General features: G+C 43.1%; 1 protein-coding gene across 3 annotated transcripts in view; it reads right to left on the reverse strand.

Annotated features, from left to right (window-relative positions):
* Nucleotides 1-7,029: 7,029 nt before the first annotated feature.
* LOC134462644 (band 4.1-like protein 3) overlaps nucleotides 7,030-25,856 on the reverse strand; it is a 151,593-nt gene continuing 132,766 nt past the window's right edge. The window contains exons 14-23 of one of the 3 annotated variants that reach the window (XM_063215766.1): nucleotides 24,360-24,509; nucleotides 22,000-22,086; nucleotides 17,449-17,499; nucleotides 13,525-13,653; nucleotides 12,632-12,709; nucleotides 11,388-11,450; nucleotides 10,286-10,381; nucleotides 9,381-9,461; nucleotides 8,891-9,007; nucleotides 7,030-7,784 (exon numbers count right to left, since the gene is read on the reverse strand). In XM_063215766.1, coding sequence (XP_063071836.1) covers nucleotides 7,779-7,784; nucleotides 8,891-9,007; nucleotides 9,381-9,461; nucleotides 10,286-10,381; nucleotides 11,388-11,450; nucleotides 12,632-12,709; nucleotides 13,525-13,653; nucleotides 17,449-17,499; nucleotides 22,000-22,086; nucleotides 24,360-24,509 — 858 coding nt within the window. In that variant the 3' untranslated portion in view covers nucleotides 7,030-7,778. The remainder of the gene's footprint in view (nucleotides 7,785-8,890; nucleotides 9,008-9,380; nucleotides 9,462-10,285; nucleotides 10,382-11,387; nucleotides 11,451-12,631; nucleotides 12,710-13,524; nucleotides 13,654-17,448; nucleotides 17,500-21,999; nucleotides 22,087-24,359; nucleotides 24,510-25,856) is intronic. The other 2 variants (XM_063215767.1, XM_063215768.1) reach the window with 2 other exon arrangements.

Below are 25,856 nucleotides of genomic sequence, written 5' to 3' on the forward strand. Positions count from 1 at the left end.
GACGGGGACCATTATTGCATGGTATGGGAACTGCTCTCAAGCCAACAGGAGAGCTCTTCCGAGGGTTGTGCGTACAGCTCAGAACATATGCGGCTGTGACTTACCCTCCATACTGGAGCTATTTGAGGGAAGGAGCATCAGGAAGGCAAAAAAATCTTGGCTGATCCTAGTCACCCCAACCATGAACTGTTTATTATATTACCACCTGGGAAACGGTACAGAAGCAAAGTAGTTTCTTCCACCAAGCAGTCAGATTACTGAATTCATGCTGAAGACAACAAGGCACTTTCTTTGCACCCCCCCCCTCTCTTTTTATTTTTATTTTTATTTTTTAATCTTTTTGAGGACACAAAAAAACACAACAATTTTTACTCTTTATAGGCTTCAAACCTATAATAAGACGTAATAAACTAATCTTGAATCTTGAATCTTGAATCTTTTCTTAGCTGCGGCAATCCATGTTGGAGCTAGCCTCCAAAAGAGTTGAACAGGTCACTTGGGATTGAATGTCACACTGCTTTCTGGGTTGGTTTAAGCCATTGAATGTTGTTTTTTCAAAAATAGGCATAGCATGTGGTGTTTCACATTCAGGATGTGTGTGAAATACATTTTAAAGTTCTAAAGAGTATAAAAAGTAGCAAATGGACCTTATTTGATGATAAGAGTATGTATGCATGAGTTCTGTTTAGGCTCACATTTCCTTGAAATGAAAAATATTGTATAATTTGTACTATTATTTCCCCCCATTAAAATAACGTTTTGAGGGTGTCCATAGGTTGTGACAACCAAACCCTAGTTGGTTGTCACATTTGCGCAAGGTGTCTTTGTCTGTATCTTTTGAAGAGAATATGTGATCTATAAAAATGTACCCAACCCATGAAGCATTGAATCTGTATAGAAACTATTTTCTTGCAATATACTGTTTTTCCTGAAATTTGATTTGAGTAAAAAATGTCTCCCCATCCATGAGTCTCAGATGTCCGTTACAAAATTTGTGAAAGACTGCCTCCCTCTACAGGTCCAAAGCAGAACTGCAGGAGCTGTTTAACCTCTACATCTGGGATGTTGACCAATTGTTGACATTCTGTTATCCAAACTTGACATTCTAAAACATACCAATGACTAAAAATCTGTGTTTCATTTATTTATCAACATATAAAGAGACAACAAATTATACTTGTGCAAAGGAACCATGATTTTGTAGGAAGAGACTGAAGGATTCCTGGAAACAAACCTGTGTAGGCCTATTCAATCTATTTAGGACTTAATTCCATATAAAATAATCTTAATTAAAATATGGTAGTGACATATGATGGAGATGAATGTACGATGTGTCAAAATCTTGGGGAAAGATGCAGGTTTCAAAGAAACATCTGGCAGGCACAGATGTCTATTGCAGAAGGACTGATGGGACTCCATCATCTGTTGGGACCAGGATGAAAAGCAGCGAGACAGCTACAGTCTGAGTTCATCTGGAGGTGACCTCAGTGGCACGGAGAACAAGTTGTTATCCTTTATAATGATCCTTGAGGTAGGCCTAAGTCATCATCATCCTTTGTAGATTGTCAGTTGTTTTATACCTAGCCAGTGAGGTAAAGATGTAGGCATATGGTGCTCTACAAACCATCGTCAGATAAATGGAGAAAAAAAGGAAATCTGAGACATTTCCTGAAATTGTTGAAGATAATTCCTCTTTACACTGTACTAGACTGAAATATTATTTATTTCAGTGCGTTGAAATACTGATTATAAAAGTCCTACAATGCATTCCATACAACCATCATGCCTGATTAATATTGCTGTATCTTTTTCAGCTTGTTTGTGTTCGGGTGTGTGATGAAGGGACTGATTTTCTTTGAAGATTCCGTATGATGTCCCAGTTTAAACTAGTCGACTGGTAAGAGTTACTTAACCTGGGTTTACAGCATTTCATGACAAAACTGCCAAGCTCCCTAGATAAATAGTGAACCACTCAGTGAAACCATCCTAAGCAGAAGCGGAAAGGCTGCTTACAAAAACCACAAACATCGTATTCTGTCAGATCTGCATGTAAAATTTAGTCTATGGTTCATGTAAATAACACATTAGTCAAACGTGGGTATGCATTAGAAGCAGCCTGCCAGTCGTTTGAAGATAACATCATTGCAGTTCGACAGATGATCAGCTAGAGGGTGCTACAAGACCGTCTCCCTTCCAGTGTAGGCCTACATACCGTGTATCTTCACAGCCTAGGACCAGGTGACGGGAGAGTCGGGTCGAGAGGAAGGAGAGTTGAAGTACAGTTTAAATCCTACCCTAGAGCAAAGCCATTCCTAGTAAGAAGTTAAGAAGTCTTGAACTGCCTGCCACACATCTCGCTGTATCTGCTACAGGAAGGTCTCCCAGGGTGAGGAGCATCAATCATGTTCTAAGCTGGAGCCACAGTAACACCCCCAGTAATCGGATGCAGTGTACTGTAGTGTACCTTGCCTTGGCAACCTGTCTCTCTGTTTATTGATATCCAGTAGGGGCCATCAGGGTCATCATAGCCATGCTGGCTCAGAAGTAATGATGTCTAAGTCCTGGTGACCCAGAATGGCCTCAGCTCAATGAGAGTTCATCGTAGCCAGGCAGGTTCACTGCAAGCACTATTGCAGTGTTTTTCTCGTGTCTGATGGGTTTGTTCGGCAGTAAGTGTGTGATTCACCTGTAACGGATGCACAGGAAGACACAGACCATCCATTTTCACATCATGAGCTACATCCTTTGTACTAATGTGTCTTTTTTGTGTGTGCCTCATTATTATTTATCATTAGCGAGAGTGTGTGTGTGTGTGTGTGTTTGTGTGTGTGTGTGTGTGTCAGAGAGAGAGAGAGAGAGAGAGAGAGAGAGAGAGAGAGAGAGAGAGATGGAAGTGATGGAAGTGGAAGAATGTAGCCTAAGTTCATTTGATGGCCCATGAATAAATCTTTGATTATCAGTTCCAGCCATGTCGTTGATTATGCGGAATGTGAATGTAAATGGGTGAATGTGAGGCATGCAATGTAAAGCGCTATAAATGCAGTCCATTTACCGTATGCTGTTTTCTCCCCCTTTCATACTAAAATCCAAAACCAGCTGCGGACACCAAGGAATTATTAATTCCCCACATTTCAATTAAAAAAAACGCTTTGCAAGCATATGCCCTGTTATGTGACATCACACGAGAGACGCCTTTTTTCATTTTTTAAACTGAGACATTTATTAATGTATGCATGTATTCCATTTAAATCGAATGCAAATACAGCAAGAACACACCATCAAGCAGTAGGGGGCACTGTGGAGCCAGCAGATTGGCCAAGGGGTGAATTGAAGGGAGGAGCACTAAAGAACCGAAGAGGAGTCTCAATACCTCATGCCATGCACCAAGCATAAGCCTTCACTAACATAGACATGTACAGGCTACATGTCTAATGTATGCCTCACTATCTCTCTTTCCCATCTGCAAAACACCAGTACTCCCCTCACCTGGGGTGCATTTCTCGAAAGCGTAGTTGTAAGCAGTTAGCAACTTGGGTAGTTGCCAATGGGAAATTGCATTGCAACCAACGAAGTAGCTACCGTAGTTAGCAAATACGCTTTCAAGAAATGCACCCCAGGTCTTACCAGGAAATTGTGAATTGACTGGAGCTTCACAGATGGCAAGGCCAGACGAGCACTTGCCGGGCCTGATATGTGGGAGACAGACAGTAGCCCACTAGACGACTGAAGGTTGGCTTTGGGGATGTTGATTTGGTGCCACAGGAACGTCACGTAAAAGCAGAACTTTCTGATCATTTTAAATTGCAGCGAAAAGTCGAGGCACTCTGCCTTTTCATTGGGTGACATTTTGCTGTCTAAAGGACAGCCATAATAAGGTCATAATTTAATAATATATATATATCTCTTTCATGTCATTCCAGTGGCACTTGCTCTCTTAACGGTAAGGCACCCAGTATTGATGTGACAAATGCTATGCCGCTCACAGTTGTGCAGGAACAGTGCTTAACATTTGGAGCCTGCACTGGGATAGTACAGGGCACATCACATAATCTTCATGGCAAGACCTCAGCCACCATAACGTCTTTCACTAAAAAATAATATATTAGGTAATATAAGCTCAATAAATATCTGGATAGAGATTCAAGCAAAAAAAAACTTTTTTTTTTTCTTTTTTTTTTAGCAATTCCTCCCATCAACACACCACCAGAGGTACATACATACATACAGAAAACTCTTTCCCCAGGTTTATAGCAAGTAAACACAATGTCTTCTTTCAAAAACATTGTCCAATATTGTGGCTTCACAGGAATCCGGAGAGATTCCTGGCACTGTTGCCACTTCATCCAATACCTACAAATCAGTTTGGGGATCTAAACCAAAGCAATGGAGGACTCCAGTGTCAATGGACTCAGTGAACAACTAAAAAAGGCAAATAATAATAATAATAATAATAACAAACAAAAGAAATGAAACTCAAATAAGCATCGGGGGGTTAATTGGCTACTTCACAGAGACAGGACTGGACAGTAGGTTAGGTAGAGCCGGTAAGCCATCCTGTTTTTCACTAAGCATATTGTCTGGCTGAAACAGAAATAAAACTGTGAATATAGAGGTTGATGCACGCATGCATAAAGTTCGGTCCCCTCAACCAATGTAGAACTCGTCCTGTGAAATACAGCTATGCTTCAAACATTACCTTGCCTACTTGGTTGATCTTTCAATGGATATCATTGCTATGGTTCTTTACTTAGCAAGACAGTATAATTAGATGTAGTTATTATTGCAGATATAACCAGCAGTGTGAGTCACAGTTTATCAAAGGAAGGCATATTAAGAGGCGTACTGTGGGCATCAACATATTTGTATCATCTATTTTTTTGCTATCTGATCAAACTGGCTCTCAGCTGTGAACGAATGCATCCAATATATCTCAGTGTAGGCTACTCTCCAGCAGTATTGTTCGCACTTTTTCCTCATCTCACATTGATTACTTTTCATTCACCCCGAGGCTGGGACATTTTACCTAGCCTACCGTATAGATTTGATCAGACAGGCATACACACACAGGCAGGCACACACACACACGCACATGCGCACGCACGCACATACACACACAACGCCTCTGCCTCAGCTGAAATGTTCATATACAGACTTCCCTTGTCTTGCTGTCCATGGCTAGATAACAATGTTGAAGTGCTCGCATGGCACGACAGGTTATGAACCTCTCCCTTGCCCCAAGAGGAGAAGGAAATAGAGACAGGACTCTTGGGCTTTATAACGATGGGAGGGGATGAGAGAAGGGTTGCCTCACATTCACCATTTGTGTATAAATACAATATCAAATTCTTACACCATAACTTAAAAACAACTAAAATTTCTGTCAAAATAGAAAACAAAAATAAAAACTCACATTTAAATAGTTATTATTAGATAAAACATTTATCTTCAGACCATGTGTTTTGTTGTCGGCTGTGAGAGCTTCCTACCCTACTTGCAGTCTATCTGTCTGCGCAACTAATTACAACATGGAGGATTAAATGCAAATTGAGTAAACAATATGATACGCAAAGATATCGCAATATTGATCTTGCCTTTTTTTGTCCTTTCATCAGCTTTCATCACCTTTCAACAAGTCCGAAAAATACAGTGTCTACATATCTGCAACGTTCCTGTACAACTTTCCTGAACACTGGTAGCTAACTCCTCAAACTATCACAGACAGGAGTGTCCATGAACAACATACTGCGGAAGTTCCTCCATCACCTTGCTTGCTTTCATGTCTCTGAAGCAGTAATGGGCAAGTAGGATTCAGAAGATAAAATTCCAGTGTCACATATTCCAAATGACTTGGTTTTACCTGTCCAAATGTGCAAAATGAACCGGTAAAACCAGGTCATTTGGAGTATGTGGCACTGGATTGTATAGCTTCAGAATCCATGATGCCCATCACTGCTCTGATGTCATCAAACCTATTTTTTCCTTGTCTTCACCTTTCAGCTTGAACATGCTCAGTCTAAAATGTAGCCTACTTTTCTGCTCAATTAAGCGTTCTGTGAAGAGGTTTATCGTCTCATGGGGCATGTCTTATGAGCCTGCGTGTAGGAGAAGGACAAGCCATCTCTTATTATGATGAAGGAGGATCACAGGAACAGCTCATACGTTCAAGACGGGATGTCGACACGTTAGTCCTGCCCCTTTATAAATAAAACCCAAACATCCACGTCCCAGATGCTCTAGAGATCCTCCATCATTACATGAACAATGCTCATTACATGAACATGTCCTTCTCACTGACACACCAGATGGTGAGGCACAGGAGCTGCTTTTTCCCTCTCTTATTACCACCACATCCTCATCCAATCCCTCTTCTCTGTAATTTAGACATTATTTTGACTCATGCACATGGAAGTGACAGTCTAATCGATATACATATGTACGCTGTGTGACATGATTTTTTGTTGTTGTTGTCATTAACACAAGCAAATATTTCGACTTCCACTGGATAGTCTAGGTATTCTCTTTTCTTTAAAAAAATCTTGAAAAAGCTAAAAAGACAGCAGTAGAATATAGTGTTTCACTTGTTCACACAGGCATTTACAAGCTGATCAGCCATTCGCATCCGCAGGCCCCTCCCCTCCCTCGCACAGAGGGGCCGACTGTACACCTTCTAAAAACTAGACGCAAATAAGCTCCAACGTTTCTCTGTCAAGAAAGTGTGATAGATGATTATCTTTATAATAACCTTCTGGATAAAGTAAGGTATTTAAAAAATATACACATTGCTCAGCCCTCATCAGATTTCACCTGTTTTTTTTCAGGGGAGTATTGATTGTTTTTCTCAATGTGTGTGTGTGTGTGTGTGTGTGTGTGTGTGTGTGTGTGTGTGTGTGTGTGTGTGTGTGTGTGTGTGTGTGTGTGTGTGTGTGTGTGTGCGCACGCTGTATGTGTACGTGTACGTGTACGTGTACGTGTACGTGTACGTGTACGTGTACGTGTACGTGTACGTGTACGTGTACGTGTACGTGTACGTGTACGTGTACGTGTATGATGCTAGTATGACGCTAGCTGCTGATTGTGAAATTCAACAGGACAATCCAATGCTATAAAGCTGTGTAGCACTGCAAACTGACACACACAGTACAACACCCGGAGAAGAAGACGGCGCAAATGAAGAGACAGTACACAACCAAAACATCTTAGAATTGACTTGAACCCAACAACAGCCAGCCCAACGGAAAAACCTAACTTCTAAAATCCAACTCTATACGACTGACTGACTGACTGACTGACTGACAGACTCTGAGCATGTTCAGAAACATTTCAGCGGTTAACAGGATTTTGTGGCCATAACAGGTAACAAATAGCCAAGATGCAGCTGCAACGATGGAGCGTTCAGAGCTCAGGCTGGGTGCCAGGAGCAAGACTCTCTCCGTCTGACAGTCTTTCCTGTCCTTTACTTCCAGAGGAACACAAGTATGACATGGAGAGCACAGCAGACGAAAGACGAAGGAGTGTAACGAGGTGAACTGCCTGGATACCACAGGGATTTGTGGCTTGCTCGCTTGGTTGGTTGCTGCATTGTATTGTTGGGCTGGGAGCTGAAGGTTGACTTGGGCTTGCTCTGTAATGCATTGTGTTGTGGTGCATTGTATTGTACTGTGACTTGGCTAATCCTCAGGAGGTGGTGATGTGGTAAGGTGGTTGGTAGCGGGGTGAGCCTGGCTGGGGGGGGTGGGGAGTTGTGTCCTGTCCCTGAGGTCAGGAGTCCTCTCTGGTCATCAGGACTGTGGAGGAGAAGAGGAAATATAAACAGCCATGTGAGGATAAAGATGTATGAAAATGTGAGCCATCCAACATAATACAGTATGCTGTGGAATATAAACTTACAAATCTAGCAACTAAAGCTACTTAATCTCTTTTTAAAAAAAAAAACACTTTTGTTTTTGAATTGTGTATAATGTGAATGGATCTTTTAAATTGTGCAGCATTACGTCGTATGTGGCAGGCCATAACATTTCTTGCAACTGTCTGACAATATGCTAAGAGAACTGCACTGCACTGCTTAAATGAGTAGGGTGCTGACGGTCATTCTGGAGACCCAGGTTCGATTCCAGCCCGAGGTCATTGCCCTGTCTCTCTCTTGAGAGGTCCAGCTCCTTGAAAACAAGTTGGTATTCTAACCTATTGATGCCTGATGTTGCACTGCGCAACATTGGCCCTGGCGCCTGGAGCTGCATTACGCAACATTCAGGCTCATGAGATTTGAGACAACTTTATTAAAAATCTCTGTTTGTTTGATATGAATGAACACATTCTAATAAAATATGAGGGTATTAGCGTTTAAATGCAACTTAGTGCATATTTTGATGTGCTTCAGAAGCTGAGATATTTAGGTTTTTATAGGCTGAGGGCAGCTTTTCTTAAAAAGGGCTCAGGCATTCAGCACCCTTTTTTGTAGATGCCTTAGGCGTCAATGGGCTAATGGAAGTTGCATGTTATGCACATGGAATACGAAAAACAAGTGGCTTCTATTGTAATGTATCAGCATATGTCTACGAGATATGAAACTGTATGTGAAAGACTATGCACTAGTACGAATGCAGAGTGAAAAAAATTAGCTTAAAAAATACAATGCTGACAGTTATTCATTAGGTATTGCTTTAAACCAGAAAAGTGCTTTGGACTTTTGAACGCATAAAGATGTCTTATTACATGACATTTATTTAAAACGTTTCCACTGGCATTTAAACGTTTGACGTAGAATGATGTGACTCATTAGGTCTTGTGGAACAAAAACCTGAAGCAAAAGCGTCACTTCAACGGCAACTTAATCGGTTTGGGTTATGCAGCCAGGAGCGCTGCTCCATATGGAGATCACATATTAGCTTACCTCGAGGGTCCTGTGTTTCCCACCGTCTGAAGATTCCGTTTCCCTGACAACCACTGCTTTTGTCACCAGCATATCAGGGTGCTGCTGCTTAGCCTCCTGGATGGCCATAGCCAAGGCCTGAAAAGAGACCATCATTCAAACCTGTCACGTTGGGCTCATTTTTTTGTTTTTGCACTGAACAAGAACAAAGAGCAGTTAAAGGAGGGGGGGAAATCATTTTCTTTACCCCGCTGACAGAGGGGGACAAATGGGTCAGCTGTCCTGGGCCCACAAAGAGGGAGAGCCAAGAGAAGGGGCCCCATTACATTTTATATACCTGTATATTGGGTGATGCCTCTTCAGATGAGTTTGTCCTGGGTCAGGTCAAAGCTGTTAGCGCTTAGCTTAAATAAGGACATTCAGTATCTGGTGTGTCTTGTGTAAGAGTTACTTTGAAGTGGTCATTGTTTGTTTGTTTTAAATTTGTTGCTGTATGCTGTGAATATTTTACCTGATGTTGGTCAACGTCATCATCTCCCGTGATGATTATCCTTTTCTCAATCCTGGTCTCTGAGTATCCCCCTTTCACTGTCTGAAGATGACAAGTGAGGAAGAAAAAGAAGAAGAGAGGAGCTTAAATGAACATAGACGCTTGAGGCAGCAAAAGAAGAAAACAGCAGCACATGGTACAGCGTGCAAGAGGAATTTTGAGCGTGGTGTTAAATATAAGTTGAATTATTCTTGTCGTCATGCTTGACATTTCATTTCTTACCCAAAGGGTAAATGTGTGATGGAAAATGACATTTGACAGAACTACTCATACAGGTGTCAGAGAAAAACAGTCAAATACACCATTAATGCTTGTTACCCTAAAGGCATTTACCTTTGACTGGCAGGTCTTTTTACAGTTTATATCAGGGCAGCACTTACCGTACTATTATTCATAATGTCTTCCTTAAAAGTAAAATCGTAATTTGTTGAATTCGTAGCCTTTTACTGAACATGGGCCCGTCGATGGGCCTATTCAATCTTTGCTGAAAACACTGAACTATATTATAGCAACATTGCTATGACAATGCAGAGAGTCTTCAGTCTTCACAGATAAAGACTCTATCATTGCAAATTTGGTGGCAATAAGACTGTAGCAGAGGCTCTAAGATAAGAGATTAAGCAAGATCATTTGCTAACCATTGCACTAATGCTGCCTGTCAGCTATTGGCCAAACTTCTGCCTTTGTGTCATCTTTGTCCACATTCATTTGTAGATACGTTTATAAAGGATTTACTGCTGATAAATTGAAGAAAGTGCTGCCCATATGTTTTGCATTCCAAGAAAAAGAGGCAATACACTAGTCTTGTAATGCTCAAGACGATTTACCAAAGGTGTAAAATAGTGAGAGTAAACAGGGAACGTTACCTTGGTTACTTGGGTGGTGGTTGCTGAGGTAACATTTTCCGTGGTGACAGTGAGGGGGGACACTGCGGAGTCTCTACCCTGAGATCCTGCTTTCACCTGCGGAGAAGCCAGAAGGCACACAGGCACTCACTATCAGGCGCCAAGCTGTATACTCTCACTCACACACTCTCTCTCTCTCTCTCTCTCTCTCTCTCTCTCTCTCTCTCTCTCTCTCTCTCTCTCTCTCTCTCTCTCTTTTTCGCTCTCTTTCTCTCTCTCATCCTCAACGTACACACATGCATGCACATGTACGCGCGCGCACACACACACACACACACACACACACACACACACACACACACACACACACACACACACACACACACACACACACACACACACACACACACACACACACACACACACACACAGATGTGGTGTATGTGCCCACAAACCCACACAACACAAACACACGCACACACACACGATAACAAACACAGGAATGCCATGATTGTCTTGACATGTATATCCCGGGGCTTTCTGCCGCAAACACGCATTGCTAATACACACACACGCACACACACACGCACGCACGCACGCACGCACGCACGCACGCACGCACGCACGCACGCACGCACGCACGCACGCACACACACACACACACACACACACACACACACTGAGTATTACAGAGAGTTTTCAAGAACACCCACCCTGCTGAGCTCTGGCATTTTTTTGCAGCCAAGACACACATTATTGTGACACAGTCAGTCACCACCAACAACCATTGCGACAGACACCATTCCCTCAACAGCACAGTGTGTCCACACATGACAGTCAAGCCTTCACTTTCCAACTAGGGTTGATTTCACAGAAACCCCAGTGTGGGAAAAATAGCAACAACAAGGAATAAATGGTTGTGTTATATGCTCATTACTCTTCCTAAATACCCAACAGGACATCTCTCAAACACCAGCCCACACACAGACAGCAGCAGAGGCACACAGTCACCACTACGGTTACACAAATGGACAGAGACGCTCCGCGACATTGATAAGTGTATAAATGACAAGACACTCCTTGGCAAAATTCCAGACGTCACAGAGCACACAGCAGCACTCACAGGGGAGCCATTCTCTTTGCTAGGTGGAGCAGCCTCCTCTTTGCCTCCATCATCCGCCTGGCTCTGAAACATACAACAGGGCAGGGATGGAAACATATACACATATACGTAGTGTATTGCGCACACATGTGTTTGTGTGTGTGTTTGTGTGTGTGTGTTTGTGTGTGTGTGTGTGTGTGTGTGTGTGTGTGTGTGTGTGTGTGTGTGTGTGTGTGTGTGTGTGTGTGTGTGTGTGTGTGTGTGTGTGTGTGTGTGTGTGTGTGTGTGTGTGTGTGTGCGCGCGCGCACACGTGTGTGTGGCATTGTGTACTAGAGGTGTGCACACAGTTGTATTCCATCATCAGCAGGTTTTGTCATCAGGCTAAGAAGGCAGCGGGCTCGGGGGAACCAAACTCGATGCTAAGTGCCGGAGCCAAACAAAGCAGATCGCTAAGTCATAAAGAAATGCAGCGAAGCATTCTTCCAAAATCAGCAAGCTTTTGTCTGTTTTCCTTTTTTCTCCCCACGTCACTTTTCTGCTGCGCGAGCTCATGAATGCTTCAGCACAAACATCCAACGACATTGTCACCTCCATGCTCCACAAAGGTTGTTTGGCAGCGGGGATTAAAAAAACTTTGCAAAGCAGCTTTCATCAAACCCCTCTGAGCAGTGTTTGGAGACGAGATAAGCAGGGAGGTGGTGTGTCCAGCGACACAAGCAGACGGGAAAGAAGACTCGACAAGAAGTGACTCCATATACCTGGCTGGGCATATGCAATCACACACATGGCAGGAAAAGGTGTGTATGCGTGTGTTCACACAAGCAGCGAGTGAAGCACCGTATACCCTTCTGAAAGACTTCATTTCAGACTGCCACAAGAATGTGTCTTTGGTACACTTTGGGTGTGTATTTCTTTGAAATTCACGTATTGCTTTACTGCTTACTTATCCCCAATGCTTAGGTTGGTTGACTTTGCAAGAAAACACGACACCCATAAATGTATCAGTGACACATCCTGACAAAAGCGAACAAAGCGCAAGCATGCATCTCCACTGTGGAGCCTTGCCAAAGAGGTCTGTGGCAACGGCAAAGACCTCTCACACTCGATAAAACACTTCATGTGGTGCTGCTTGGAACATGCATTAGAAAACACTTGCGGAACCCTTTTAACTGATCTCAGTTCAGCAGAGAGCAGTAGAATAGGCTGGGGTGCGGTAAGGTAAGGTAAGGAAAGGTAAAGGGGTGGGCGGGGTTGATAACCGTACCATATCACCCTCTTGTGGTTGAGTTTCGTCAGTGCTGGAGAACTCTGTCTCCATGCAGTTAACTTCACCTTCCGTTTGCTGCAATGCAAACACACACACACACACACACACACACACACACACACACACACACACACACACACACACACACACACACACACACACACACACACACACACACACACACACACACACACACACACACACACACACACACAGCGCAGCAGTGCACACATCAGCAAGTAGGCCTCAGGCAACTCATCACACAAGGGTAAACGTGGCCGAAATACCAACCAAAAAAGAGAAACACTCTAATGACCACCGGAATTCATGAACGAGAAGCTGATTTCCTTTCTGCGGTCCTCCAAAAAGACAATCTGCGAGGCTTATTGGTTTGACTGACCCCTGTGCATAGACAAATGGCACCACAGGGCCACAGTAATTGCATTTTAATCAGGCACCTGTTCGGACAGCCCACCTCCAAAACAATACCGCTGGAGATAAATGGAAGGCCCCTCTCCCTTTCATCGAACTCATTAATTTTGTGTCAATGCTCTAATCGAGCAATAACAAGGCTTTTATGTCACCCTCTTTCAAATTTGTCAGCCCATGCACTTTGGAGATGTTATAGGTGGTTAGAAAATGAAAAATAGCCACTTTCCTGCTGAAGTTAATATACAAATTAGCCATTTAAAAAGTGAAACCATCAGGGTTCTCTATTCGAATGAAAAATGAATAACCTTCCTACTTATGCAGAATAAAAAGCGCCCTCCTAATTAAAAGCGTATAAATAATTACTCATCAACAGGGTCCATTATCTTCACACAAAAGCAGTTCTGCCCAAAGGCAGGTGACTCGACCTTGCTGCTCCCGCCAGCCAATAGGATACGTACCTGTTCTGTGATGTCGATGATGGTGGTAGGCACCTCCGCGCCGTTGGAGTGCGGCTCCACCTTGACCTCTGACCTCCGCAGGGAGTGGGCGATGCTCACAGTGTTAGCGTCTTTCCTGGCCACCGGAGGCTGGCGACAGAGCGACACAGACATGGGTGGTCAAGCAGAGGCAGAGCAGAGGACAACAAGAGGGCATTCAAAGCAGCTGTTTTACAGACTAACTTGGATATGTCAACTCCATGAGGGCTACTCTGTGTGTACTTTGTGTAAGCCATACACTTCCTAAAAGAAGAACACTGTTCCTGGATATCAAATGGTGCACTTGTGCACTTCAGTGTTCATGTTTTAGTGCATATGGCGTATTAGTTACACACTGAAACATAGAGCCCAAATTGCACAAGTGCGCCATTTGAGATCCAGCGTTTTTGCGTCGAAGAGCCAAGATATCCCACAATTCTGGGGTATTACCACTTGGTCTGTGTTGACATGCCCAGGTAAGTGACTGAACAGCTTACCGGAATAGCCCCACACAGCCTTCCACTGACATTTTCATTAACTGTTCAAGCCTGGGGATTCTGGAAAGGAGCATGACTGCAGTATAACTGATTGCTGTGTAAGCTGAAGAGGAAGCCTTGACATTCTGCATTCATCATAATGTCAAACAAGTGAACACATAATTGATTTATTTCTTCTAAAAAAAAGAACTCTAGTAGTGATCAATGTACGATTTTCCAAATTACAATACATTTTAAACCATGTTCAATAAAATAGACTAATAACTAAAAATAGTAATAATACACAAAAACACAAAAGCATGTATATTCATCACAAAAGAAAGGTTTAAACCAAAGTACTAACATGACATGTAACTCATATTCAAATGAACACATCTACGGTACATTCAAGAATGAGGGAGCTTGACTTTGCATTGTAGATGACTTATGAGTGACCTACATTCAGAGCAGCGACAGATGCTATGCATATCAACCCCGTGGGTACTGATGCCTTAGGAAGGCTGCTGAGATGAGAAATGTATTCTACAGTAAATACTTTAACACAGTCCTTATACAATATATAGCACAAAGAGTGTTCCCTCATACCGAGTGTAGACTGCATATGTACAATGTCAGGCGAAAAATGGCAGGTTTCACTGAGTAACACATGAGAATGAAAATATAACACCCAAATGGATGAACACAAAAGGTAAATTAAAAATATAACAGAAAATGTATCATAAATATAAAGGTAGAAATACCGGTATAACACAAAATGGTAAAACATAGAAGGTAAACGTATAATAAAAATGGATCAAATTTAAAAACAAAGGGTAACACACAAAATGGATAAACATGAAAGGTAAAAGTATAACAAAAAAGATAAAAACAAATATAAAAATAAGGGGTAAAACACAAAATGGATAACGATAAAAGGAGAAACAGAAGGCAACTGAGGGTGATGATCTGATGACGGCCATAACAAAATCAAATGGCCTTAGGATTATCTTCACAGGGTGAATTCCCAGGAACCGTGTAATTCACTTGATGTAAAAGATGGTAAGGAGCCCTTACAGCGTCTACCTCGTGGTGTCCCCTGTCCTCCAGGAGGCGCTGTTCCACAGGGTGGAGGGGCTCATCCTGCCCCATCAGACGACTGGAGTAGAAGCGAGGCGCCTCGTCGAAGTCACCTCCGCCCACCCGGCCTGCAGCCTCTGCCTGATTGACTCCCCCCTGGTGGCCTACTCCACCACCACCACCACCCCTGTCGGCCAGGTGAGTCATGCCCCGTGAGAAGTCCTCCGTGCCCAGGTGGAGGTCGGTGAAGTCCACCTCGGCCTCCAGGCTGGACGTGGAGCTCACCGTCATGCTGGAGCACTTGCGCTCTATGCCCAGGTGCATGTCCTTGGCGAAGGCTGCCTCGCGGTCTCGGTCGCGGTCTCGGTCGCGTTCCTGCTCGTCCAGGTCGTAAGCCGAGATGGGCCGCCTGTCCCAGAGTTCCCTCTGTGTGTTGTGATTTAGACAACCGCGTCAATATATGACGATAAAGACATATTTATGACCAGGCCTCAATACTGTATATGATGCTAAAATTATACCATTTTGTGTAAAATCATGATGCATTAGGCCAGGTTGCCTGGGCCTACCGTAAACCTTTTCTTAAACGTTACTGTCATTGAAACATGCATTGAAACAGCCTTTTTTGTCACTAAAGTATGCAACATGAAGAAGGGACCTTGGTCACCATACATACTATATTGAGGCCTGGTCAAAATGTCATATCTCAGGGAGATTGTTGTGACACTATGTGGCACCATACAGAGAGAGAGAGAGCGAGAGAGAGAGAGAGAGAGAGAGAGAGAGAGAGAGAGAGAGAGAGAGAGAGAGAGAGAGAGAGAGAGAGAGAGAGAGAGACATAGAGGTCATGTCACTTCCTCTGCTGAATGCAGCCCACTATGAGGAGGGTGACTTGAGGATGGAGGGATGGAAACTGAAAACTGATTTGGGAGTTGGGCGGGCGTGCCGTGAAATGTGAGTTAATCTTCTGAATTACTCATTTTCTGGAGGCTTGCACAACTTTTTTATTGAATCTTTCCCAGAGGTACAAACCATCTCTGGCTGAATATCCAGCCTACTTTTGCTTGTTTGTCAAAAACACAGCAAATGCGAGTTAATTTTCTGAATTATTCATTTTCTTGGACGCTTGCACAACATTAGTTCAAACTTTACCAGGGGTATAAACCATCTCTGGCTGAATTACGGCATCAGTCTACTTTTTGCTTGTTTTTCAAAAACACAGAATCTGGGTCATAAATTAGCATTCTATAATACCACCACAGCCAAAATAGATGCTAATGACGCACAACACGATACAGCACCAAGATGGTGAAGATGAAATGAGTCAGCATTAAATAGTGTGGCAGTTGATGGAGCAAGGAAATCTTACACTGAGATTTAGGCTGTGTTCCAAACACTTTGTTATTTATAGCATATCATAGCTTATGAGCAACCTGTATGGTACATGTGCACCTTTTTTGTGCAGAAGAAAGCCTGTTACACGCTCCTGGATCCTTGTTAACATTTCACGTCCCTGGTGTTATTTAAAGGTTATCAGAGGCTATCAAATATCCAATAACAGTGCTTCTAACAGCAAGGATTCGTGTCTCTTTCCATTTTCCTTCAAAACTAAAGCTTTCAAGACACTCCAACACGCTGAACCATCATGGTTGTAGAGAGACTGAAACCATAGTGATTCAACATTTAGAGAATTGTCTTACTCAATAGCATGCAATTCAAGAGCACAACAATTCAATTCCACAACAGAGAATGTTTTGAGCCTGAGATAGCTTTTCAGCAGTATCATACTATGAAATTGTTTTGTGATATCAGAATCCACAAACGTGACAGAGAAAAGTAAACAGCTTGTGAGATAAAATGCAATTTGACAGGAAACCGTGCCAAGATGAAAAAGCAAGAAGCTAAGCTAACATTTTTGTCATGTCATTTTTTCCAAATGTCATCTGAATTTGTGAAACACACAACTGAGAGAGAAATGTGGACGGCTATCATTTCTGGTGCAAGATCTCATCAGAAGTGATATTGGGCTGAGGGAGTGATAACCTTTCAATCACTCCAGGAAATGATAGCAAAGTGAAGAAGCGTTTAAGGTAACATTCTGTCAGCTCCATCTTTCAACTTCAGAAAAAAGAGGAGAGACAGAGAGAGAGGAGAGATAGTGAGAGGGTAAACAGATCTTGTAAACAGCAATGAGTTAAGATCAGAACAGATGTCAAGATGAAGAAGCAGAGGACAAGACGGAAGGTCACAGCTGAAAGAGGTTCTCAAGAAAGAAGTGAGTGGCCTGAACGTCAAGGTCATGCAAAAGTGAACGACGACGGACATGCCATATGAGCCAAATAAAATTTGAAACCTTAGCCTCAGCTACTTGTTCTTCGTTAATCACGGGGGTAGATAGAGGCTCCTACAAGGCAAAAGAAGAAGCACACCACAGTTAACAGAGGTTGGGACAGAAAAGGGAGACATGAGAAAACTGGTACTGGAAAGGTCATGTGGAAGACTACAGCTGTACCCAGAGATGAAGAAGGATTATAAATGCCTTCTGCATGAAAGCATTTAACTGTACTGTATTGACTCTATGCATTGACAACCTACTGTTAACACAGCAGTTATCTTATTCACACATTAGAAGAGCCCTGCGTTTCTCTGTATTTTTTAATTCATTTTTTCTCCGCCATCCAGAGTATATCTGCTATGTTCCCAAAGAAGCATAGGGGATGAATGATGAGGAAACTTTGAACATGTACTGTATTTTGAGGCTCTCCAATCAATGGCAAAGCCATGCCATTTTAAACTAAATTGGAAAGGACAGAATTATGAAACATGAATTAATTTTCTACGCCCAAGAGAATCTATTTGAGGACTGAACAGCATGCCACCTGAATTGCCATAAAAGGGAACGTTGCCATGCAGCAACAAGTGGGATATTTTTGGAGTCTACATTGTTTATCATACATACAGTACAGCCAATGGTGTTATTCAGTTGTGATTCAACACTCTCTAATGTCAGGTGAAGACCTATTGGAATAACAAATTAAAAGTTTTTAGTACTGAAAAACGCAGGGCTTACTAACTCACAAGGTATTTGAATACAGATGAAATGCATGGTATAAAACAATAAAAAAGACAATATTTTGACCTTGCGGAGCAACATGAGCAAAATATTGTTTGCTGTAAATGAAATTCTCAATTCACAATTCAAGTCTGCCGAGTAAGATCTGCACAAATAGACATTGTGTTAATAGAGGATACACTTAGCAATTCCAGAGGAACAAATTCATGCTGTCATGTTGGATGTGGTGGCTGAGACATTGTAACAAAAACATTCACTATTCAACGGGCACCTCTGATCATTTCTTTCTGCTCACAAACTCATTGTGCTTTTACGGCGACATGCCCCAGCAGATGTCTTTTCATTTCAGGTTGTGACACAGGCCATTTCTGAACCAGCCAGCGACAGCAATCAAAAAGAGCAATCAATGTGATCTAAACGTCACATGCTTCTATTTTTCTGCCAAAGCATTCCATCCCTCACCCACTCACCCACCCATCCGGCTCTCAACCTCGCTGGCTTGGCCTGTCACCACAATCAGTGCCGCCGCTTACAGATTGCCACCCCCTTTTCAACGGCTGCTGGCAACCGCGTGCCAGATCCCTGACTCAGACGAAAATATGAGAGACCTGTTTAAGCTCCTAGACTCCAGCCAGAATTCTTCTCGTTCCAACCGGCCTCATGTGTAATTACTGCAAATGTTACACATTACAGACCTTTCAGTGTTTTTTGGTTGAGGTGCTACCGCTTTGCAACTGAGCACAAAAAATAACTCACTGACTGGCACTTTCAAGCACCCTCTTGCTTTCCCTGAACAAGAGTCTGTCAAATGAATCTGCCTTTGAGGCTTGGCCCATCAAGGTCAGACATGTTCAAGAGACAGATCATCAGACCATCTAGTTGACGCCAGCAGAAACAAATATCTCTGTTATTCAATTAGTATCGCATTGCTGGCAGGTCTTGTCTTTGTTTACAGATGGACTCTCACCAGCGTCACTGCAGCAGGGCAATTGATAGAGATCAAGCAGCATAGAGCAGCATATTTTCAAAGACATATATATGATGTCAGCGTCTCAAAATTATCTTTTCATGCATTTATACGTGCATGCACAAGGAAATTAACATCTTGTGTTCTCTGAATCGTGTTGGAGAATAGGAAAACAACTTCAGACATTCAGACATTACATAAAGAAATATAGCCTTTATTTCATTCAAAGCTGTCTGGTAAATTTGTAAGGCCAAACTGCGCTTGCAAACCATCAAAGTTTGAGGGGAAAAAAGAAACTGGGAAATCAGCTGGGGTGCTGGGCTGTGAAGTCAAGGGCATTTCTTTCATAAAAGCACAGCCTTAAGCTGAAGCATGAAAAGCGCAGAAGGAACTTTCTGTCAAAGCCCTTTGGTGGAGTCTCTGCCTATACACAAGCAAGCTGATATATGGGGTGCCATGGGTTGATGAAAATGGGTGGAAGAGGAGGGGCGAAAGCAGGTACTGAATGAGGCGATGGCCAAGGAGGATTGTGGTTAAGAGGGAGGATGTTTCCAAACTTAAAACAAAGAAAAGAAAAAATGCTATCAGGGCAATAAAGGCAATGACAAACATGAAACAGCACATCTCAAAAAAAGTGACAATACAAAGTTTTCTCCTGACTTGGTTCTTCATGAGCAGGCATCAAGGTTACATGATATGTTTCCATCAATCGATCAATCAGTCAATCAAATCAATCAATCAGTCAATTAATTCATGAACTAAAAGCAAATATAAAAGAACTTAAGTAAAGGAGAAAACGGAAAACAAATGGATGAGCTGATCAGTTTGAAGCTCATGCGATGCTTTTTGCGTCCAGATGAGGTGAGAAGCAGACGGGGGGGGATGCAAAGCACAGTTACCGCAAGTCTCCTCTCAGTTGCTCCCTCCACTCCGGGCTCTTTGTTGGGGTTGCGACTATTGCGGAGGATGAGCCCCGACTCTCGGGCCTTCTTTGTTTTGACCGGAGGAGTCGGAGGAGCGTTCTTGGACCTTGGGCTGAAGGGTGGAGCCCCGACTGCACCTTGGTCAAACAGGGCTGCTTGAACATCTTCCTTAAAGCTGCCCATTCCGTGTTGTCTCGAGGTGACGTCGTCCCCAAACATCCTCTCTTTTGATTGGATCTGCTCCTCCCAGCTCTGAAAAATGATCGTGGTTGGTGACCGTGGTGAGCCTACTTGATAGGGATTGGTCAGCACAGGGCTGGAAGGGGAGGACTTATCGGCAAAGGTGGTAGGCCAGACGTCATTCCTGTTGATGTCTGAGGACGGCTCCATTGATTCGTTTATAGAAATGAAGTCACGTTTGTAGTGGCCACTGAGTCGCTTGCGTTCTTCGTCTGGTCTGAAGACGTTGTCCACCTCGTCTCTGCTACTCGAGCTCCTGGTCCTCTCAGGCTTCAGGGGAACGATGCGTGTGATCTCGACATGAGCAGAGCCTGTAGACTTCCTCTTCTGGGACTTGTCAGACTGAGGCTCGTCGAACATGTACGACCTGGGCCTCTCTCTTCGCTGAACGTTCGCCGTCCAATCATTCATCACTTTGTTCGCGTTGTGCACGTCAGCATCGTCGCTGTCAATCATGATCATTTTGGTGACTTCTTTATGCGAGATGACCTCTATTCTTCCTCCAGCATCTGTCCCTCCTTTAGCTGAGTCTGCTTGGCTCCTGCCATCGGCCCTTGTCATTTTTGTCAGGTTCTCTCCCGGCTTCTTCGTCTCGTCAAACGCTAGGGTTCCCTGAGTAATGTTGCTCTTGCACTCGTCTGTTTTTCTGTCTATATTCTGACGGTGTGAAGCGGGAGCAGCAGTCACTGGTGTGTCCTCATCACTCATCGTGATGTTCATCTTCATGCCCGCCGGCTGCTGCCTCCTCTGGCTCTCCGTCTTGAAGGAGTGCTCGCGCTGGTCAGCCGGATAATTCTCCTCACCCGCCGATGCATTCTCCTCGTCAGACACCTCGCTGTCACTGTAGCCACCTGTCCCATCCGTCTCTGTTTCGTACACAAACTCGGTTGCCATGCCGAGGTTCAGGCTGCGGGGCCTCTTCTCCTTGCGGGCCTTCTGTGACTGATTTGCAGCTGTGTGCGCCGGGACGGAGGATTTTTCATTTTTTGGACGGCTGTCCGACTCTTGCTGGGCTCCGTTGCCGCTCTGGCTCTGCGAGTTCTCTTGTGATTTCGACTCCCCCTTGATTTTGGCGGATAACTCGGCCATAATGCAGTTGTTGTTATCCCTCGGGCCCTGCTCATTGCTCCCATCTCTTGGCGGCAGCCTGGGAGATGGGAAGGAATCCATCTGAACCTGCATCTCCTCCCCGTCCTCTCCAGTCACCTCAATATGTATCATTTTGGATCTCTCTTTTTCCGAGTCTTTGTTTCTCTCCAAGCCAGAGAGATCGGACGCTTCGGAAAGGGAGCGTCTGCTAGGCTTCTCCTTGCTCTCCACCTTGGCATAATTGTCCGGTTGGCAGACATCCTGCTTTTCAATCAATACCCATTCCTCTGAGCCCTATATGTTGATATAGATCAAAACAGTTAGTTTGCCAAGTTGTTGTTCTTAAGGACAATATATTTAAAAGGACAAATAGCATGCACCTGATTTATGAGTTGAAGATGCACGTCAGCATGCAGTTTTTGTCTGTGACTGATTTCAGCGTGACAGGCTTTGGATTACTTGCACTTAATACTGTAACAAATGTCAAGCTTTGTGTGTGCTTTTTGAGGTACCACTTTTGGCCATAACATCCACATACTTTGATTCCAACTTTAGACAAGGCATGTTGCAAGCAAAATAAAAAATAAAAAATAGTAGAAAAGGGTTTGCAACCTCAGGAGAAGTTAACACAGTCTTCTGCGTGAAGTCCTCCATAAGTGTGACGTTACTGGCATCCATACCCCCCGCACCCCCCACATCCTTATCAAACCCCCATCAGAGCAGGCAAAAAAGAAAGAGCAAAGAAGAGCTGTTACCAGCACACACTTCACACATCGCATACATCATCTTGGTCACAAACAACAGAAGAAACTATAAACTACAAAAAAGCTTGTATGCAGTAAGAGAATAAATTGAACACACCATTTGCCATTACATTTTAAATTAGCAGTCAATGACACAAATAAATAAAGTTTATAAACGAATGCGTCAAAAGAAAATCAGGACAGACAGATCTCCTTTCTGAACCTGCATGGCAAGAAGTAAGAAGTAAATTAGACTTGTTCTCTTGTGCTTGCCAAGCCAAATGAAAGCAAAATGCGAAATTAAAGTGAGAAAGTAAATAAGGCCATAGAAATGCTCTTATTGCAGAAAGAAATGAATGACAGTGCATCAGATCAGGGAGCACTGTTGTTAGGACAACTGTGGCACCATGTAATGGAGGATTGTGGTTCCAGCAATGAGAACAAAAGGGAAATTGTTCAAGTGACACCAGGTATCGTTTCATCTCTGAATAGGGATGACAAGCATCAAAAGAGCAGATTTCATGGTTGAAGGAAGATTCGCTTTTCTCATATTCAAGCAGTCACGTCTGAAATGCCATGTCAAAGCACTCAGGCAGCGAAGATAACATTCTATCAAAACAAATCAATAAGATGCCAATTCTCATCTGATAAAACTCTCAGACTATGTCACAACATGGACTTATCCGTGATTTTCCTGAATACATGGGCATTCCCGAGAGTCAAAACACGGGAGATAAAAATCTAATCAAAGCCAACATCTATGATTTGCTTATTTCTGTCACTACAAAATTATTTCACAGCTCAATATCTTATTATGGAAAAATACTTGTGGCTTCCTGACAACTCCTCTATTACCAAAACCTTTTCCCCATGTGCCGTCTCTAAGGTTGATAGGATCAAAGTTTCTCTGATGCTGCAACTACACAGGCAAACATCAAGTCCCTGGCCAGTTTGGAAAAAAAAGGAGGATGATGACCAGGGCTGGATTAAGATGCCCTGGCGACCCAAGGCTACATGTTGCTGTGGGTCCCCCCCAGAAGGCAAATTTCACGACAAATTAGCTTAGACAGTGACATAATTACGAGCTAGGAATTAACATGTCCATCAACTGTAATCAACATGACATATTCATTTTTCAATACAGATTCTTACTACAATTCTGCATCTTTTCCACTTTTGTCCAGTCAGGCGCCCCCTGCCGGGTGGGGGGCCCTAGGCTGCAGCCATATCTAACATATGCATTAATCCGGCCCTGATGATGACTGAAAGTAGCTGATCTCACACAGTGGGGCCAGAGAAAATGGAGCTTGTTTGGATTGGAAGGGAAAAGACCACAGGGTGAGAAACATCCACGAAACCTGGCAGTCCATCCGTCAGTTAAATCACATTTCCCTAGCAGCGTGATCCCCTTGCAAATATGATTAGCATGATAACCGTGTCCTGTCTAATCCGACTCAAGTGAAGAACCTGAGTTTGTGGGTGGCTGAAGAGATTAAACTTCATCCCCCGAGGTTTCTGAATTACAGACAGCATCACAGCTTTCCTCATTAGTACGACGGCAACAGACTTCCCAACTGCTGGAGCTCTCCGAAGCTCCAGACGCTAGCTGGATGACTTGGGTTTAATGAGGTTATTAACAGCACTGTCATGCACCATGTTCTTCTGTAGAAAATCTCTTGAAGTTTGAAGTCGTTATTGGATGTAATTAGTTTGTTTGTTTCAAATAGATCCACAGTAAATCATATCACACGTCATTGTGTAAGCTTTTTCTGGGGGGGGAAGGAATTTGTTTATTTTCAATCGAAAACTCAATGTACTGTCTAACCCCAGAGGTTGCAGGATATCCTGTATAGCAGAACCTCTGGGCAGAGCTAACGTCTCGGTTCGTTAAACAAATGTAATGAGTGAAACGATTCAATAGAACAGGAAAACAAATCCAAATAACACACAAACATAAAGACACACTATGAAAATCAAATTTGACATATGGTTTCTAAAAATAGTATGAAGCTTGGTCCGTAGATTACATTAAAAAGAGATACAGTGCAACAAGCATAAAATAAATTCACAAGACCTCTAGCTTCCTAAAGGCACGGAAAGCATTTTTTTGTCTATGTCCTTCCTTATGCATGGCTCAGGGAAAGTCATAAGACCGTGCCCGTCCTGTCTGACCTCCATCTGCTCAGTGAGACACAGGGGAGTCTGGCCCAGAACTCATCCCATACTTACGGCCTTCTTCTCGGGCGTGTCTCCTGGGGAGGTCCCTGACAGACGCTTCTCCCGGTTCATCAGCTTGCTGTTGGGCTCCTTCAGGGCACGCTTCAGCTCATTGATGCTGGCCTGGTGCTTCAGAAGCATGTCCTCCGACTTGTCCATGAACTACAAAACCAGACACCGAGTAGGAATAGACAGAGAGACGAACAGACAGACAGGCAGCGAGAGTACCACAGGAATCAGAGGAAAAGAGATAAAAGGGGAAGATGAGAAAAAAACAATTAAACTGTTGCATTATAGCGTACCAAGCATTGGAATGGGCGTGTCGAAATACAATAATTGTAAAATCAGGATTTTATAACGATGATAGGGGCATAACATGATGAGCAACAATAACATCCAACAGTGGAGTAAGCATCCTCTTGCACAATGGTCAAGGTTATTTGTAAATGCACTGTAGTTCCAGCATCCAATTGTTCATTAAGCTATGATAATTTGAACAAAATACTGATTTTAAGCCATTTGTCCCAAATACTGTAGTGTTGCCTAATAATGAAGACAAGAAGTAACAATTACCATCATGGTGTTTATAAAGAAGCTTTTTAATTTATGTAGAACGCATATCGGGCCACTGGATGCACAGTCACAAATAAAAATATAACCGCTTAGTATGTACATACGCATGTGGGTCTGAGGTCTAGTCAGTCTGTTGTCAACAAATTCTATTCAAGAAATTTCACATTAACATCCATACAGTATGTTGCAACGGGCACTGAAGCCAGCGTTACCACATTGTGAGTATGAATTGCATGTCACTTCCACAAAACTTTCTGGTAACCTGCCAATCAGTTATGCTATGATAGATCAATTCAAGCTGAATTCTGTTGACACTGAAGCTACTGTAGCATTTGGAAAAAAGACAACAAATGTTGCTGTATTTTCTCTGTGCCATCATTTTCTTATGCATGGCAACTACTTTTCTGAAATATAATTTGAAAGTCGATGATAATCAGGCTAGCAGCTACCGCACTGGGCATTTCCTGACACATGACATGTCTAGAAGAGGTTGTGAGAAAGCTTACAAGATTTTGACTCTTGTGATTGCTGTTTGAGATCCACAGGATCTGTGGAGCTATGAGATACCAGAGCCTCACATTGGCACCACGTTAATTGGCAGACTCGCCAAACATTACAAGACACGTCATGCTTGTTGTATGGGTCCTTCTGACTACCCCATACTCAATATGTCAGAATGTGACAGACAGTAAGGCACAAGTAACGAGGTTTGTCTCATGACAAGATTATCAGTCCATTTTCACGCTTTGTGCCAAATTGTGTTTTTTTTAAACTGGTGAAGGGGAAATTTGTTAGCTTTGATGAATCGGTGACAAAACTTGGATGGATATTATTTACTCTGACCAGGCCATGAGAGAGGGAGAGAGGCTGAGACAGAACAAAGACTGAGGTACCTCCTGCTTGTGGCGTGGAGTGGACTCCAGCTCCTGCTTCACA

Source organism: Engraulis encrasicolus, chromosome 14, assembly GCF_034702125.1.
Source record: "Engraulis encrasicolus isolate BLACKSEA-1 chromosome 14, IST_EnEncr_1.0, whole genome shotgun sequence".
Classification (NCBI taxonomy): domain Eukaryota; kingdom Metazoa; phylum Chordata; class Actinopteri; order Clupeiformes; family Engraulidae; genus Engraulis; species Engraulis encrasicolus.